General features: G+C 54.0%; 1 protein-coding gene across 1 annotated transcript in view; it reads right to left on the reverse strand.

The window, feature by feature from the left end:
- ST6GALNAC2 (ST6 N-acetylgalactosaminide alpha-2,6-sialyltransferase 2) overlaps positions 1 to 14,084 on the reverse strand; it is a 21,350-nt gene extending 7,266 nt beyond the window's left edge. Inside the window, exons 1-5 of the mRNA XM_003818300.6 lie at positions 13,828 to 14,084; positions 6,545 to 6,605; positions 2,177 to 2,351; positions 1,007 to 1,175; positions 448 to 586 (exon numbers count right to left, since the gene is read on the reverse strand). Of these exons, the coding sequence (XP_003818348.1) occupies positions 448 to 586; positions 1,007 to 1,175; positions 2,177 to 2,351; positions 6,545 to 6,605; positions 13,828 to 13,952 (669 nt within the window). The 5' untranslated portion in view covers positions 13,953 to 14,084. The remainder of the gene's footprint in view (positions 1 to 447; positions 587 to 1,006; positions 1,176 to 2,176; positions 2,352 to 6,544; positions 6,606 to 13,827) is intronic.
- Between the last annotated feature and the right edge of the window lie 641 nt (positions 14,085 to 14,725).

Here is a 14,725-nt window from a genome sequence, read left to right on the forward strand (position 1 = left end):
GCTGGGAGGAGGAACTCCATAAATCCCCTTCCCCTGGGAGTCTGAGCTCCCCAAAGAATGCCAGCTCTCGAGGTGGGGGGTACTCTGGGTGCAAATCCTGACCCTACCGCTGACTCACTGAATGAAAGGCACCAGGCTTTTATCCCCGCACCAGTAAAACCATGGGTTGCACGGTCTCTGTAAAGTGCCTGGCAAGTCACAAGCGTTGGGTAAATGCTGGCCATTCGCATCCCATGCTGCAGAGGAGTCCTGTGACGCCTGAATCAGCAGGGAGTCCGGGACCAGATCCCCCCTCACCTTCAGTGGCCGTATCTTGCATCCAGAGTCCTGGCACCCCCTCAGCATCCACTGGACCAGGGTGTGTGAGCCCTGTGGCCCCCACTGAGGGGACTCCAGGAACAATGGTGCCATTGTCAACCACAATGGCATGCCCGCCAGAGGCCTCACCTGTCCTTGTGGCACGGAGGTAAAGCCCAGGTTCCAGTAGGAGACGAGGGAGTTCTTCATCGTGTTCACAGTGAAACCGTAGAAGGAAGTCTTGGTGCCCACATCGCGCTCGAAGCCTTTGATCACAGCTCCATTGAGTCTGGTTGGCACAGAGGCCGGTCAGTGTCTGCGGTTACACCAGGCCGTCTGTTCTGCTTCCATCTCCACGGCTCTGCATGGCCTATCCCCCTGCTTCTGTACGACCACTCCCTTCTGCCCATGGCAGTACCAGTGCCCAGTTGTCAACCAGACCCCCACTCCTCCAGACCTCAAGGGGTGACGCCCTGTGAGTGGGTAGAGCTGGCCCTGGCGGCTGCTTCCTCCTGGGTCCCCTGCATGGGCACCCATGCTCCGTCCTCAGGGCCTACTGTTTGTTTTTGCCTTGTCCATGCCCGTGTGCTGGTCACAACTGCTGAGCCGCCCAGGCCACTGCTGCCATAGCCCACCGCCCCTGGGGGAGACACCCCCACCCTCCAGGCAACTCTCCCTCCCGCCCCTCCCCAGCCCCTACCCCTCATACCTGAATACATAGTCATGGGCATCGATGTTGGGACCCTGGCGGGACCCATTCAGAATGCCTCCGTTGCCCACCACGGCACACCGGATACACTTTGGAGGGGTGTCCCTGGGCGGGGCCAACAGCTTGGCACTCTCTGAGCCGTTCAGAAGGCTCAGGGTGGAGGCGATGACTGTGGGTACAGATGGGGAGCAGCCATGAGGAGGGCTGGCATCGGGGGCACCTGGGGCCTTCCCTAGGCTGGTTCTGGTGCCCCATCTCCCCTGAGGCCTGACCCTAGTCCCTCCCAAGAAGCACAGAGGGTGGGAGGGGAAGGAGATGTCTGTGGGGGGAGAACTGAAAAGCTGACAGTGGAAGAGGGGGCTTGGCGGCCTTCACTTGTCTTAAGAACTTGAATAACTTATCTTCTTAAGACTAGTGCTAGAGAAGTGAGCTCAGGGCTTAAAAAAGACTGGGCTGGGCACGGTGGCTCACACCTGTAATACCAGAACTTTGGAAGGGTGAGGTGGGCGAATCACTTGAGGCCAGGAGTTCGAGACCAGCCTGGGCAACATGGTGAAACCATGTCTCTATTAAAAATACAAAAATTAGCCAGGCGTGGTGGTGCATGCCTAATCCCAGCTACTTGGGAGGCTGAGGCACAAGAATCACTTGAACCCGGGAGGCGGAGGTTGTAGTGAGCTGAGATTGTGCCATTGCACTCCAGCCTGAGTGACAGAGCGAGACTCCGTCTCAAAAATAAAAAAGACTGTATATTGCAAAAGAAAAGAATCGGAGGCCTGTGGGGGTTTGGGTGCAGGTATAATGTAGAGGGGGCTCTGGGCCTGCAGTGTGAGGGTTCCTGCAGCAGCAACTGTGAGTGAGGTGGTTTGAGGCCCCACAGCCTCTGTCCTTGGCCACCATTGGACGCTGCAGCCTTTCTTGCCAGGGAGGCCCCAGGACGGTGAGGCCCACTGGCGGGGGCAGCCCCATGACTCTCACTGACCCCTGGGTGCTTGGACGGAGGAGGGAGGTGAGGCAGGAGTTGCATAGCTGGGGCTTCTGGGAGGAGAGAGGGGGTCAGGGAGACCTGGCATCACCAGTGCTATGAGGGCAGAGAGGCCTGGCCTACTTCAGGGCAAAGAGCAGGAAGCTGAGGCAGAAGGCAGGTGAGAGACGGCGGGCGCGGGTTACCTTGGTGAGAGAGCCCCCGCCAGCCATACGGGGCTTTGTGTTGGCTCAGGCGGTCCCAGAGCGCTGGGGTGAAGAGGTCCCCCCACAGCAGCACTGGAATGGAGAGATTGAACAGGCCACGGAAGTGGGGGTGCCGCTGAATGGCCAGGTGAAGCAGGTGTCGGCAGGCCTGGCCCTGTGGGTGGGAAGGTGAGGGCTGAGCCCCGTTAGGTGGGGGCTGGGGTGGGTGGGGCCCTGCAGACGCTGCAGGGGAGTTGTGAGTTGTGAGGGAAGGCCTGTCCTGTCCCCTCCAGATTGGGGTCATCCTTGCATTTTTTTTTTCTTTTTTTGAGACAGAATCTCGCTCTGTCGCCCAGGCTGGAGTGCAGTGGCCCCATCTCGGCTCACTGCAAGCTCCGTCTCCCGGGTTCACGCCGTTCTCCTGCCTCAGCCTCCCGAGTAGCTGGGTCTACAGGCGCCGGCCACCACGCCCGGCTGTATTTTTAGTAGAGACGGGGTTTCACCATGTTAGCCAGGGTGGTCTTGATCTCCTGACCTCGTGATCCACCCGCCTCGGCCTCCCAAAGTGCTGGGATTACAGGCGTGAGCCACCGCGCCTGGCCCATCCTTGCATTTTTGAACTGAGCTGGCAGCTAGGGGGTCTGGGAACTTTCTGGATTTAGCCTGCCCAGCTCTTCCTCTCCCAGAGGCCACGTCCCCTTGGCCTGGTGGTTCTGGCCTCACACTCCTTCATCTCACGCTTGAGCAAACTCTGGGGCATTTTCTGATGCATGGGTCTGACCTGCCTGCCCTTTGGTGGAGTAGTTTCAGCCTGGGCTGAGCTGAGGCTGTCACCCTGGATGCAAAACCCTAACCCTACTGGTACTCGCTGTATAATTTGTGTGTGAACAGGCTGCCAGGAAGATCTGTGATAGTCTTTCTTTCCAGTGGTGCCTTTAGGGAGTGGAAGTGTCCTCCCAAAATTCATTACCCAGAGCCTTGGAATGTGACCTTAGTTGGAACTAGGGTCTTTGGAGATGGAATTAGGAGGAGGTCATATAGGGTGAGGTCAGGCCCTAACTAGCATCTGTGGAAAGAGGCCGGGTGATGATGAAGCAGGGATCTGTGCGATGCACCACAAGCCAAAGAGCAGTGGAGCCGCCAGAGCTGGGGAAAGGCGGGGGAGGCTTTCTTCGAGCCTTCGGAGGGAGCGTGGCCCTGCCAGCACCTTGATTCTGGGCTTCTGGGCTCCAGAACTGTGACGATTCAATTTCTGTGGATCGAAGCCCCCCAGGCTGTGATCATTTGTTCCAGCAGCCACGGGGAAGGAACACAGCACCTCTGTACTTGTGGGCCTCGAGGGAGGGTGAGGTCAGGAAACAGGCCCCAGCCTTGTCTGCCCGTGACCCCACAAGTTCAGAATCGCACACAGTCATGGCCTGGGTGGGCCTTCTATTACTCCTGAATGGCGCTCTTTGTTAAGCCATTGGTTTGATCAAAAGACAAAGCAGGAAATAGCTGTACAGTAATTTCTGCTATAATGCAACTTATGAGTGGCTAAATATCACCATGCTATGCAAAGCTATGCAATCATGATCATGGGGCAGCTGGGCATGGGGGCTCACCCCTCTAATGCCAGCGCTTTGGGAGGTCAAGGCGGGAGGATAACTTGAGGCCAGGAGTTTCCAGATTAGCTTGGTCAACATAACGAGACCCCATGTCTGCAAAAAAATGTTTTTTCATTAGCCAGGCATGGTGGCCCAGACCTGTGGTCCCAGCTACTTGGGAAACTGAGGTGGGAGGATTGCTTGAACCTGGGAGATTGAGGCTGCAGTGAGCTACTGAGACTGCACTCCAGCCTGGGCAACAGAGTGAGACCCCATCTGAAAAACAAAACAAAACAACAATAGCAAAACGAAAAACCACGGGCCTATGAGAAAATGGGATGAGTGACATAACACTGAAACGCTGTCAGGAATGCATAAAACCAAAGATACAAATCGAAGAAAGACAGAAGCACAGTTTTACTGATGTCCCGTGGTTAAAGAATACTTGAGATTGATGTGGAAGTGGGTGTGGAAGTGGGTGTCGGAAGGGGGCAGTTTGTGTGATATTGTGAAATGGTGGAAAGAAGTTGTCTGAAATCGGAGGGAATTGTGCCACCAGACTCACTAGGGCAGGTGAACCCATAACACACTCGGTGAAGCTGATGGAGATTTCAGGTGCGCATGTGTGTACTTTTTGTGTATTCCTACATGGCTCTGCTGAGTTGGGTGTGGTTTCTATGTTAACCTAGAGTTTTCACTGACAAAACCACTCAAAAAAAAATCCAGGCCAGGCACGGTGGCTCATGCCTATAATCCCAGCACTTTGGGAAGCAGAGGTGGGTGGATCACCTAAGTTCAGGGGTTTGAGACCAGCCTGAGCAACGTGGTGAAACCCCGTCTGTACTAAAAATACAAAATTAGCCTGGCGTGGTGGCACATCCCTGTAATTCCAGCTACTTGGGGGGCTGAGGCACAAGAATTGCTTGAACGTGGGAGGCGGAGGTTGCAGTGAGCCAAGATGGTGCCATTGCACTCCAGCCTGGGCAACAAGAGCGAAACTCCATCTCAAAAAAAAAAAAAAAAAAATGCAAAATGTGATGCTCAGATTGTTTCCTAATATGTCAATCTTGTTGGAACAAATTAACAAATTCTTTTTTTTCTTTCTTTTTTTTTTTGAGACGGAATTTCGCTCTTGTTGCCCAGGCTGGAGTACAATGGCATGATCTCAGCTCACTGCAACCTCCACCTCCCAGGTTCAAGCGATTCTCCTGCCTTAGCCTCCCAAGTAGCTGGGATTACAGGCGCCTGCCACCATGCCTGGCTAATTTTTTGTATTTTTTGTAGAGACAGGGTTTCACCATATTGACCAGGCTGGTCTCGAACTCCTGATCTCAGGTGATCCACCCACCTCAGCCTCCCAAAAGTGCTGGGATTACAGGCATGAGCCACTGCGCCTGGCCGTTTTTGCCTTCTTATATGTGTCCAAAAGCCACCTCAGACCCTTTGTTTTAGACCAGGTGGGGACATACGTCAATTAGCATCGAACAGCTCAAGGCTCAAGGTGGAAAAGAGTTTAGGAAGCTTGAAGATGACCTGGTCCAAGCACTCCTAAGGTGCTCAAGGCCTCTCTTCAGCCTGCCGGCCAAGTGTCCATTGGCCTCTGTATTTTTTTTTTTTTTGGAGACGGAGTCTTGCTCTGTCACTCACAGTGGAGTGCAGTGGCACAATCTCAGCTCACTGCAACCTCCGTCTCCTGGGTTCAAGCAATTCTGCCTCAGTCTCCCAAGTAGCTGGGATTACAGGAGCCCGCCACCATGCCTGGCTAATTTTTTGTATTTTAGTAGAGACGGGGTTTCACTGTGTTGCCCAGGCTGGTCTTGAACTCCTGAACTCAGGCAATCTGCCCACCTCGGCCCCCCAAAGTGCTGGGATTACGGGTGTGAGCCACCACATCCAGCGGCCTCTGTTCCTAAGACAGGGCCTCCATCACCTGCCCGGGCTACTTGCTGTGTCTCTGAACAGCTTGGCTGTCGCTAAGCTCTAGCATGCAGTGAAATCTTTCTCCTGGAGGCCCCAGTCAGCATGTCCCATTTTAGTCTCTTGGGCATGGAAAACACCTCTTAAGCCTGTATTAATCCAGAACAACACAGTCATCATCCTGCTTATCGGCAGCACATGGAGCCAGGGTGGGGTGGAGTGGGATGGGGTTGGGGAGGTTGTATCGCGCAGTGGTTCTGAGCCAGGTTCTAGACAAGAGGCTCAAACTCCAGGACTACCTCTTACTACCTAAGCGGGGTACTTAACTTCTTGATGCCTCATTTTGCTCATTTGTAAGGGCCACGTTCTAGGGTTGCTGCGAGGCTTCCGTGAGAGAACGCAGGTAAAGTCCCAAAATTAATGCTGTCTGTTACTTAAGGTTATGAGGCAGGGCCCTGAAGCTTCTCAAACCTTCTGGGCAAGCAAGGGCATCTTTTCAGAGCTTGGAGTTTGCTCCAGGGTGAGCAGTTTAAATGTGACTTTTATAGGAAGTAGATATTTTGAGGAGTAGAATATAAAATTCACAGGACTATTTAAGATACAATCTTAAGACTCCGAAGAACTGTTCAGCTGGCTACACCCCATGAGTACATATTTATTCATCCTTCTCTGCTGTTGGGCCACAAGAAACCCTATTGGTCAGGTCTGAGAGGCCCTGAAGGGACGGATGCTCAGCTGTAACTTAGGGCGTTCCAAAGAGCTCCTGCCCAGCAATCTCATGAGAGTGTTCTCGTTTGCTCTTCTTCCCTCCTCCCCACTAATTTGAGGGTGCTCAAAACTGCCACGGGGTAGTCAACCACTCTACCTTTCCTGTCCAAGAATTCGATGGCTTGGATTGAAAGAATGCTTCAAATGATGTGGTGTCCCTGGGGGAAAAAGCAGAAAAAAGCAGGGGTCAGCAGCTCTGACCTACCCCTTGGAAGCTTTTGGACTGACCAACCCCCTTAGCTCTAGGGGCGGACAAAGTCTGTCTGTGCCCATCGTGGTGGCTCACATCTGTAATCCCAGTGCTTTGGGAGGCTGAGGTGGGAGGATCGCTTGGGACCAGGGGTTGGAGACCAACCCGGCCAACATAGCGAGACCTCATGTTTACCAAATTAAAAAAATTAGCTGGGCATGGTGGCAGGCGCCTGTAGTCCCAGCTGCTCAGGAGGCTGAGGCAGCAAGATTGTTTGAGACCAGGGGCCAAGGCTGCAGTGAACGTGATTGTGCCACCGGACTCCAGCCTAGGTGACAGTGAGACCTTGTCTCAAAAAAAAAAAAAAAAAAGTTTGTTTGTTCTTTTGATTTTTTCACTTCTGTACTCTTATTCTTTTTTTTTTTTTGAGAGGGAGTTTTGCTCTTGTCACCCAGGCTGGAGTACAGTGGTGCAATCTCGGCTCACTGCAACCTCTGCCTCCTGGGTTCAAGTGATTCTCCTGCCTCAGGCTCCTGAGTAGCTGGGATTACAGGCATGCGCCACCACACCCAGCTAATTTTGTATTTTTAGTAGAGATGGGGTTTTTCCATGTTGGTCAGGCTGGTCTCGAACTCCCGACTTCAGGTGATCTGCCCACCTTGGCCTTCCAAAGTGCTGGGATTACAGGCGTAAGCCACTGCGCCCAGCTCTGTGCTCTTATTCTTGCTATGTCTCTCTTTAGGCACACAGGATACTGTCACTTTCTTATGTTTTGCCTCACTGTGTAAACTCAGAGATCAAGGCATCCCTCAGCAAGTGGCAGAAATGTGGAGTTTATAGGAACAGTGAGATGGTGGCTTAAAATATATGAAAATAGAAAAGATTGCCAGCCACCTGGAACTGTGACCATCTGAAGGATCTCCCTGACAGGGCCCCAGAGGCAGGCATTAGGTCTGAGATGACTGGGCCTTCCTTCCCCTTTGTGTGGGTCACGCCCACCACTCCTGAAGTACAATCCTGGTTACGGTTATGGCTCTTGCTATGGTTTGAATGAGTCCCCCAAAGTTTATGTGTTGGAAACTGAATCCCCAATGCAACAGTGTTGAGAGATGAGACCTTTAAGAGGTGATTAGGTCACTTGGGCTCTGCCTTCATGAATGGATTAATTTGGTTATTGCAAGAGTGGGTTAGTTATTGTGGAGTGGGTTCCTGATACAAGGATGAATCCAGCCTCTCTTCTCTGGAGCATACGTGCTCTCTTGTCTTTCTGCCTTCCAGCTATGAGGATGCAGCAAGAAGGCCCTCTCCAGACACAGACCCCATGACCTGGGACTTCCCAGCCTCCAGAACCATAAGAGGTAACTCTCTGTTTTTTGTAAATGATCCAACTCAGGTGTTCTGTGATAGCAGCACAAAACAGACTAAGACAGCTCTGAAACCTCACTTCCTGGGTTTGCAACCTGTCTCCACCACTTGGCTGCTGTGTGATCTTGGGCAGTTGCTGAACTTCTCAGAACCTCAGTCTCTGCATTTATACAATAGGGATAATCATATTGAGCTCCTTTGATTGTTAGGAGGGTTCAAACAGAGAGTGTATGTTAGCACATATAAAAAGTGTCCTCTAGGTGGCCAGGCACGGTGGCTCATGCCTGTAATCCCAGTACTTTGGGAGACCGAGGTGGGTGGATCACGAGGTCAGGAGTTCGAGACCAACCTGGCCAACATGGTGAAACCCCATCTCTACTAAAAATACAAAAATTAGCTGGCATGTTGGCACATGCCTGTAATCCCAGCTACTTGGGAAGCTGAGGCAGGAGAATCGCTTGAAGGTGGAGGTTGTGGTGAGCTGAGATCACACCACTGCATTCCAGCCTGGGTGAAAGAGTGAAACTCCTGGCCGGGTGCGGTGGCTCACGTCTGCAATCCCAGCACTTTGGGAGGCCTAGGCGGGTGGATCACAAGTTCAGGAGATCGAGACCATCCTGGCTAACACGGTGAAACCCCATCTCTACTACAAATACAAAAAAATTAGCCAGGTGAGGCGGCGGGTGCCTGTAGTCCCAGCTACTTGGGAGGCTGAGGCCCAGGCTACTCAGGAGGCTGAGGCAGGAGAATGGCGTGAACCTGGGAGGTGGAGCTCGTAGTAAGGGGAGATCACACCACTGCACTCCAGCCTGGGTGACAGAGTGAGACTCCGTCTCAAAAAAAAAAAAAAGAGTGAAAGTTTGTCTCAAAAAGAAAATAAAAGAAAAATGTGTTCTCTAAATATTATTTTTACCTCCTAAAGGAGGAAGAGAAAGGATCTTGCTGTGTCAGCCTCTATTATTAGTGTCCCTTCTAGAGGGCAGTAAGGGGATAGTGTTACTATCCCCTCCCAATGCCCAATTCCCAGGCGCTAGGTGGCCCCTGAATCAGGGCAGAAGGAAAACATGAAGGAAGGAACAGGGGTCCTTACCCTTTCAAAAGGTGGCCAGGCTTCTCTCAGACCCCTCCCTTCACCCCAGCAGCCACAGGTGGAGGGGACTCTGGGTTGGCAGCTTGCAAGAGAAACAAAGGTCTCTTGTTACCTGCTTCTAGGTGCTGAGATGCCTGAGCCACAAGGGAACCCAGGATCTGCCTCCCTTTGGTTTCTAGGTTTCCTATAAGACCCTGGAGGGACGGCCCAGAAAGAGCAGAGTTGATCCCTTCCCCCATCCCTCCCTTGCCCCCTTGGACTGTCCACTTGTCTGCCCACGTAATCCCGTAGTTCCTGCTCATGAGCACAAAATGACCCCCTCTGGGAAGGAACTAGGACGGTGGTGCTCAGCCTAGGTTGCCTATGAGAACCCCCAGGGAGGCTTGAAAAACCCCATTGCTCAGCCCCGAAATCCTGAGATTCTGATCTGATTGTTCTGGGGTCGGGGGAGGGCATTGGTGAGTCCAGTCCCTACCCTCCCACCCCAACCAGGTGATTCTGCTGTGCAGCCAGGCTGGAGAGCCTGATGGAGGAGCTGCGGAACAGGGCAGAGTTGAGACGGGTGGGGGACAGGGGTAGAGCTGTAAAGGAGATGATGGGGAACCCCCAAGTTCAGTTTTGCTGCCCTGAACTACCCACCCTCAGGGAGGCCTGGTGTGACTTCAGAGTATCCCTGGTGCTCAGCCACTTCTCCCAGACCCGCTCCTACTGATCCTTCCAGCCCCTCCCTCTCAGGAATCCAAGTGCCTGGGACACCTGGGAGGGCGTAGGAAGGGGACCAGCCTGCGCATGCCCTTCTGGGAGGTTTTACCAGCCTGAGGAGATATACAGACCATGTGCTGCGTTTTTCAGAAAGCTAATTTTACTCACAACTTAGATCATATTCTCTTTTTTATTTTTATTTTTATTTTTTTTAAGACGGAGTCTCGCTCTGTCACCAGGCTGGAGTAGTACAGTGGTGCATCTTGGCTCACTGCAACCTCCACCTCCTGGGTTCAAGCGATTCTCCTGCCTCAGCTTCCCAAGTAGCTGGGACTACAGGCGCATGCCACCATGCCCAGCTAAGTTTTGTATTTTTAGTAGAGACGAGTTTCACCATGTTGGCCAGGATGGTCTTGATCTCTTGACCTTGTGATCCACCCGCCTCGGCCTCCCAAAGTACTGGGGTTACAAGCGTGAGCCACCGTGCCCAGCCTTTTTTTTTTTTTTTTTTTTTGAGACAGGGTCTCACTTTGTCACTCAGGCTGGAGTGCAGTGGCAGGATCTTGGCTCACTACAGCCTTGACCTCCTGGGCTCAAGCGATCCTCCCATCTCAGTCCCCCAAGTAGCTGTGGCTTACAGGCATGTGTCACCATGCCTGGCTATTTTTTTTTTTTTTTTTTTTTTTTTTGGTATTTTTAGTAGAAATGGGGTTTTGCCATGTTGCTCAGTCTGGTCTCAAACTCCTGGGCTCAAGCAATCTGCCTGCCTCAGCCTCCCAAAGTGCTAGGATTATAGGCATGAGCCACCGTGCCCGGCCTTCATATTCTTAATACTTAGCCCTAAAATGTTCTCTTTTTAAAAACATAACGTTGACAATGGATAGTAACTGGCAGCCCTATGTTGATTCTCACTCTCCTATTAAACAACAACAACAACTTTTAATAGAAATGCCCATGTGGGGACCCACTGATCCAGATTCTGCCATGAGGAAATGCCCAGACTGGGCTCCACTCTAATCTGCACTAAAGAGCCCTCTCCTTGGGCTCTGTAGACCCTGTCCCAGCTGCCCATCTTCCTGGACTGTCCCCGGTAGCCAGGCATGTCCGTTTGCAGTCCCAAGCTGGGGAAGCTCATGTGGCCTGCCGGCTCTGCCCAGAATGCCATCCACCTCCCACTCTCTCCCAGACTAAATATCTACCTCCCACAGCAAGGCTGAGTCCTGAGCTGCCCCGCACTGGGGTTTAAGCTACAGTGCAAATACAGAGAAACAGCAGGAAAGGGCCAGGTGCTTGAGTCATACTACATTTTGAAAAGAGGAAAGATCTTTTTTTAAAAAAAGCATTGTTGCATTATAATAGAAGTATAGTAAACTTCATACTTAAAGTCTATTAGATACCCTGAAACAATTTTAATTTGTGTTTTTTAAAAAATGTATTACTCGGGGCTGGGCGCGGTGGCTCATGCCTATAATCCCAGCACTTTGGGAGGCCCAGGTGGACGGATCACGAGGTCAGGAGATCGAGACCATCCTGGCTAACACGGTGAAAACCTGTCTGTACTAAAACATACAAAAAATCAGCTGGGCATGGTGGCGGGCGCCTGTAGACCCAGCTACTCGGGAGGCTGAGGTAGGAGAATGGCATGAACCCGGGAGACAGAGCTTGCAGTGAGCCGAGATGGGGCCACTGCACTCCAGCCTGGGCGACAGAGGGAGACTCTGTCCCAAAAAAAAAAAAAAAAAAAAAAAAGAAGATAATGTATTACTTGGGAGGATGAGGTGGGAGAATCATTTTAGCTCAGGAGGTGGAGGTTACAGTGAGCCAAGATAGACCCACTGTACTCCAGCCTGGGTGACAGAGTGAGACTGTCCCCAAAAGATTATTTTTATAAGAAAAGGAATTCATTTCTTACAGTTATGGAGGCTGAGAAGTCCAAGGTCGAGGAACCACATTTGGTGAAGGCCTTTTTTTTTTTTTTTTCTTTTCTGCTCCTTGTGGAGCAGGGCTACCCCATAGGCAGTGGTCCAGGGCAGCCAGAGGGCCTTGGTGTTGGTGGGGCAGGACGTCACATGCAAAGTGGGGCTGAGTTGCTAGATCAGGTCTCTTCCTTTTTGTAAAATTATTTTTAATTGGCACATACTTGCACATATGTATAGGGTACAGTGTGATTTTTTTTTTTTTTTTGAGATGGAGTCTCGCTCTGTCACCAGGCTGGAGTGCAGTGGCGCGATCTTGGCTCACTGCAAGCTCCACCTCCCAGGTTCACGCCATTCTCCTGCCTCAGCCTCCCGAGTAGCTGGGACTACAGGTGCCCGCCACCACGCCCAGCTAATTTTTTGTATTTTTTAGTAGAGACGGGGTTTCACCGTGTTAGCCAGGATGGTCTGGATCTCCTGACCTCGTGATCCGCCTGCCTCGGCCTCCCAAAATGCTGAGACTACAGGCGTGAGCCACCGCGCCCGGCCACAGTGTGATATTTCAATACGTGTATGTAATGTGTAATAATCAAACCAGCTAATTAGCATGTCCATCACCTCGAACTTTTTTTTTTTTTTTTTTCTGGAGACAGGACCTTGCTGTATTGCCCAGGCTGGAGTGCAGTGGCGCGATCACAGCTCACTGCAGCCTCGACCTCCCAGACTCAAGGGATCTTGGTCAGCTCCCGGAATAGATAGATGGAAGCACAGGCATGCACCACCATCCCCGGATAAGTTTTGTATTTTTGGTAGAGACGAGGTTTCGCCATGTTGCCCAGGCTGATATCAAACATGTATTCTTTCTTTGCATTGAGATACTTTGTGTTTTAAACATCTTTACATAAAAGTGACAAGGATTCCTTTTCTTTTGAGACAGGGTCTCGCTCTGTCAACCAGGCTGGAATGCAGTAGTGCAATCACAGCTCACAGCCTCGAATTCCTGGCCTCAAGCTATCCTCCCACCTCCGCCTCCCAGAGTGCTGGGACTACAGGCGTTAAGTCACCGTGGCGGGGCAAGCACCCTTTGTTCTAAGAGTGCTGGACTCCTGATCACTGGCAAGCTGTTTCACATTCTTCTGCAACTTTTGGTGTATCCTTTGACAGCATCTGTGGAGACCAGATACTTATTTTGTTTTCATCCCGTTAGGCCCCCAGCAAGGTTGGTAGGGGGTGCGCAGATGGAAAAGCTCCAGGAAGGGAAAGGCTGGGGCTGGAGGCCTCTCCCTGAGGCTGCCGGGCCCTTCCCTCTTCCCAAACCCAGACTTCGCACGGCTTGGTCCGCCTTTCTTAAGCTAAGCGAAATCGTTTTGCGGCTTCTTCAGTCACCGGAACCACCACCTGCTAGAGGCCGGCTCCCAGGTTCTCCTCGTGGGACACCCAGGAAAGTGCCTAGGGAGGAGGAGGGAGTGGAGCGCAGGACGCGGCGCGGGGAGGAGAACGCGGATGGAGCCAGGAGTCACCCCTCTTTCCCTCGGGCGCCCGCCTCTTCGCGGATCGCGCCGGCACTGGGCTTATCCAGACACGGCCAGCGGAAGCCGGGGAGAAGGGAGCGGGCGCGGGGCGGACAGAGACCGCAGCGGGCGGGAAAGGTGACTGGCCGCGGCCCGACGGAGGGTCCCCGCGAAGTTGGAAACCGGAGACTTGGGCCCCTGCCCAAAAAGCAGAATCTGACGTTACCGAGGGAGAGTTCCCGACAAAAAAGGAAGTTTTTATCTGCTTCGGGGACCCAGCCAGATTTCGACAATAGAAAGTGTACTTATCAGGCCGAGGAGGACTTCACCAACAAGGGGCACCGGGGCGGGTCGCCAGTGCACAGGGGCGAGGTCTTCCTTGGACCCAGGCAAAGGCCGCGGGGTCCGGGCAGCGCGAGGTCAAGGCTGGGAGAGGGTTCTGGCGACAAAGGGCCGCGGCCGAGTCCTCGCTGAGAGCTGGCCCCAGAGGGGTCCACGCGGAGGTTGGGCTGAGGGCTGCGGGCCGCCGGGGAGCCCTGGGCTGGGGACCCTCCCCGCGCCCTGGTCGCCCCTGCGCCCTCCCGCTCTGCGCTCGGCAGCCCCTACCTGGCTCCGGCCGCTGGCCCCGGGTACCGCTGCACCGCCGAGAAGTACAGGGCAAAGAGGAGCCCCGAGCAGGCAGCCGTGAGCAGGAGCAGCAGCCAGAAGAACGACCCGCGCGGGAGCCCCATACAGCCCCGGCCCGCGAGCGCCCCGTCCGCTGACGTCCCAGGCAGAAGGGAGAGGCCCGGGTGGGTCGGGTGGCACTTGCGGAGGCGGCCGTCTTGCCCTGCCCCGCCCTGCCCGCCGGGTGCCTGCGGCGCCTCCCCGCCCGGCAGCTCCCTCTCGGCCCCGGCTGAGTGGCCAGAGGCTGCCGCACCCTCGGGAGCTGGGCGGCGGGTCCCCCGGGGCTGGAGTGTCGCCCCGGCGCCCAGAGCGCGCGCTCCTTTGGCCCTGCCCCCTGCCCGGGGGACTTCGGCAGCGGCCACTCCTGCCACTGCGCTCTCTCCAGAGCCCAGCCCCGGGAGGCCGCCAGTCTCGGGTTGGGCAGGGCGCTTTCCTCGCGCCGTCCGGGGCTAGCTAGGCGCGGGTAGACGCCGCCACCTGCTGCGCTGGCTGCGCTCTGCCCTCTGCGGGCCCGGCACTCGGCCTCCAGACTCTGTGGCGGGTGGGCGGCGGCCGGGAGGAGATCTGCCCGGCTCCCTCCAAAGGACCCTCAGATCTGTCAGTCTGCGGACGCCAGGACAGCTGGGAGGGGGCGGGCAGGGTGGAGGAGCAAAACCCGACAGCTCAGTCTCTGGGCTGGCGGTAGAGGGGGGAAAAGGGGGTGAGGTGGGGAGCTTGCCGTGATGGGTTTCGTGGGGGAGCTAAGGCTGTCAGCGCTTATTTGGTAACCATCCAGGGTGGCCAGTCCCCTCAATCGCATTGAGTTCCTTTCACAGAACGAGGCCAGTCAGAGAGACCA

This window comes from Pan paniscus, chromosome 19 (genome assembly GCF_029289425.2).
Source record: "Pan paniscus chromosome 19, NHGRI_mPanPan1-v2.0_pri, whole genome shotgun sequence".
NCBI lineage: Eukaryota > Metazoa > Chordata > Mammalia > Primates > Hominidae > Pan > Pan paniscus.